This window comes from Belonocnema kinseyi, chromosome 10 (assembly GCF_010883055.1).
Source record: "Belonocnema kinseyi isolate 2016_QV_RU_SX_M_011 chromosome 10, B_treatae_v1, whole genome shotgun sequence".
Taxonomy (NCBI): Eukaryota; Metazoa; Arthropoda; class Insecta; order Hymenoptera; family Cynipidae; genus Belonocnema; species Belonocnema kinseyi.
In genome coordinates, this window is record NC_046666.1 from 5,159,558 (window position 1) to 5,162,436 (window position 2,879).

Below are 2,879 nucleotides of genomic sequence, written 5' to 3' on the forward strand. Positions count from 1 at the left end.
GGTATGACGGTAGACGTTCCCCAGTGCCTCCCGAGAATTCACGAGACGTTAAAGGATCTCGGCACGGCCAAAGTTTTCTCCACTCTAGATCTAAAGAGTGGAAACTGGCAGGTGCCCATAGCGCCAAGCTCACGCCAATATACCGCCTTCTCAACCCCTGGAGGCGGGCAGTTTCAATTCCGTGTAATGCCCTTCGGATTAAAAAACGCGTCCGGAACTTTTCAAAATTTAATGCGGCAGGTCCTGGCAGAACAATGGGGTACGTACGCAATCGCGTACCTCGACGACAAAGTCGTCTGCTCGCGAGATTGAGACGAGCACCTCCTGCACTTGGCGTTAGTGTTTAAACGGCTGAGTATCTACGGTCTGACCGGCGCACCAACAAAATGCAGCTTCGGGCAGACGACTCTGCCCTACCTGGGCCACATGGTTAGCACAGAAGGAAACTCGGCGCAAACCGGGCACGTCGAGGCCATCCGGAACGCCGCCCCGCCGCGAACCCGCAAGGAGATGCGATCCTTCCTAGGAATTTGCAACTGGGTGAAGGAGTATATTCCGAACACCTCCATCATTCTCGCCCCGCTGTCGGATATGCTTTCGACCAAACTCAACATTTCGAGGCCGCGAAAGCCGCCTTCCAGAAGCCAATCACCCTTAGCAGGCCTGACCCGGAGTTAAGGTTCGTCCTGCAGACGGACGCTAGTGCCCGTGGGATGGGTGCCGTACTAATGCAGGACGAACTCGACGGAAAGAGGCGAATAATTTCGTTCGCTAGGGCAAAGTTCTCGCCCACAGAAGCCCGGTACCACTGCAACGAGCAGGAGTGTTTGGCTATAGTATGGGCTATTAAGAGGTACCGGCCCTTCTTGGAGGACAAACCCTTCACATTGAGGACTGACAGTAAAACGCTCACCTGGTTAGAACGCCAGAAGGATACGAGGGATAAGCTAACCAGGTGGGACCTTCTTCTTAACCGCTTTTCCACGCACGGTGGAACACGTGCCCGGCAAAGAAAACGAATTGCCAGATGCCCTCTCACGCAATCCGAACCCAGACGAGGCCTCGCCCGGAGAGCCCGACATGGAGCAAATGCTGCTGCCAATGGCCAAAACGGCCCGCCACGACAGTGCCTGTTTTGAGCGCTTTAGCTCGGCCCCCGCTGTACCACGAGGTGATCGAGGCCCAACAGGAAGACCCGGCTATCACCAAAGACGTCCTGGAATGGAGGAGATTGGCCGAGTTGCCACAACCGACGCAGCCTGAGAAGGAGTTCCTGGATCGACACCGCTTAACAGAGAAAGGATGGTGGTGCCAGGATACCGCCGGGATTTGGAGATTACGAGTGCCTTCAGCATTGAGAATTAAGGTCATCTGGGAACATCACGACGCCGCAATAGCCGGTCATCCGGGAACCGACGAGACGATACGGGCTATTAGGGAAAACTTTTTCTGGTCCGGAATGAACCGAGAGATTCGCCGATACGTAGCCGGCTGCCACCTATGCATATGTTGCAAACCGGTAAAAGCGAAGCATCCCGATAATCAACGACCCCGAGCGGCGAAGCGCGCATGGGATACGGTCGCCGTCGATCTCATGGGCCCGTATCCCCGAACTAGTCAGGGCCACAGTTACATTCTGGTGGTAACTGACCTATTTACCCGCTGGGTAGAAGCTTTTCCTTTGAGGACAGCCGAAGCCCCCAAAATTACACGGCTCATGGAGGAGGAGGTCTTCAGTCGCTTCGGATACCCGCGCAGGGTGCTGAGTGACAACGGGCCCCATTTCACGGGTCAGGTTTGGGTCGAGGCGAGCCGCCGATGGGGCGCCGAACTGTGGACGACCCCAGTTTATCACCTACGTGCCAACCCAATAGAACGGCGGAACCAAGAACTGAAGAAAGGTTTGAGGCTCCGTCTGCACCAAGGCAACCAACGCACGTGGGACCAGCATTTACCCGATCTTCTTTTCGGGCTAAGAAGACGTAAGAACGCCGCCACTGGAGTCACCCCTAGCCATCTCCTCATGGGCAGGACCATCCTTCGCCCAGGAGAGTGGGAACTTCAACCGGAGGCACGCGAAGAAGTACCAGCAGCGAGCTACGAGGATCGTGAGCGGGAAGCTCGCCAACAACAGGCGGCCTATCATGCCAAGCATGCCTCTGCACCCAGTCCCCCACGTTATTTTCCGGGAGATTGGGTATATGCACCCAACCATCAGTTAAGCAGCAAGGTGCTGGGGTACAACGCCAAACTGGCCCCAGTCCGACGGGGCCCCTACCAGATCCTCGATCATCTCTCGGGCGAGGTTTATTGGATCTGGAGGGGAGGATCAGCCCAGAAAGTGCACGGTAGTGTACTGGTGCCCGCAACAGCGCCCGCAAGGTTGATGCCACCACAGGAACGAGACACAAACGAGCCAGAGGTCGGCATGCCGCCACCTCTCACGAGACCACTATCCGAAAGCGTCGGCGGTGCAGCGCACGTGCACCCTGTCGAAACCGTCGACAGGGAGGAGGACGATGAGGACAGTTCGTCCCATTACACGAACGACGAGGAGCGATACGACGACGAGCAGGAGAACGAGGTCGACCCAAGCGGGCGTCGACATGGCAGACTAGGTACCGCCGGGAAGGCGTGCCATACCTCATCGGCAGAAGCTGAGGAACAACGAGATGACATCGGACGACGTTATCAACTGCGACAGCGGGCACCCGTCAGTTATCGGGATGCCAGAGCATACGCGCCTCGGCGGAGGCGCGCACAGCATGTAAATAATAAAGTGAGACTGCCGCAAGGCATCTTTCTAGAATAAAATAGGGCCGGGCTGCCGCGAGGCACCCGACATAAACTAGTACATAGGGCTCAGCCAGGGCTGCCGC

The 2,879-nt window shown here is 56.9% G+C and overlaps 1 protein-coding gene across 1 annotated transcript in view; it reads left to right on the forward strand.

Annotated features, from left to right (window-relative positions):
- The first annotated feature begins 713 nt into the window (after positions 1 to 713).
- LOC117182009 overlaps positions 714 to 2,879 on the forward strand; it is a 4,276-nt gene continuing 2,110 nt past the window's right edge. Inside the window, exons 1-2 of the mRNA XM_033375028.1 lie at positions 714 to 1,059; positions 1,128 to 2,779. Coding sequence (XP_033230919.1) covers positions 714 to 1,059; positions 1,128 to 2,779 — 1,998 coding nt within the window. The remainder of the gene's footprint in view (positions 1,060 to 1,127; positions 2,780 to 2,879) is intronic.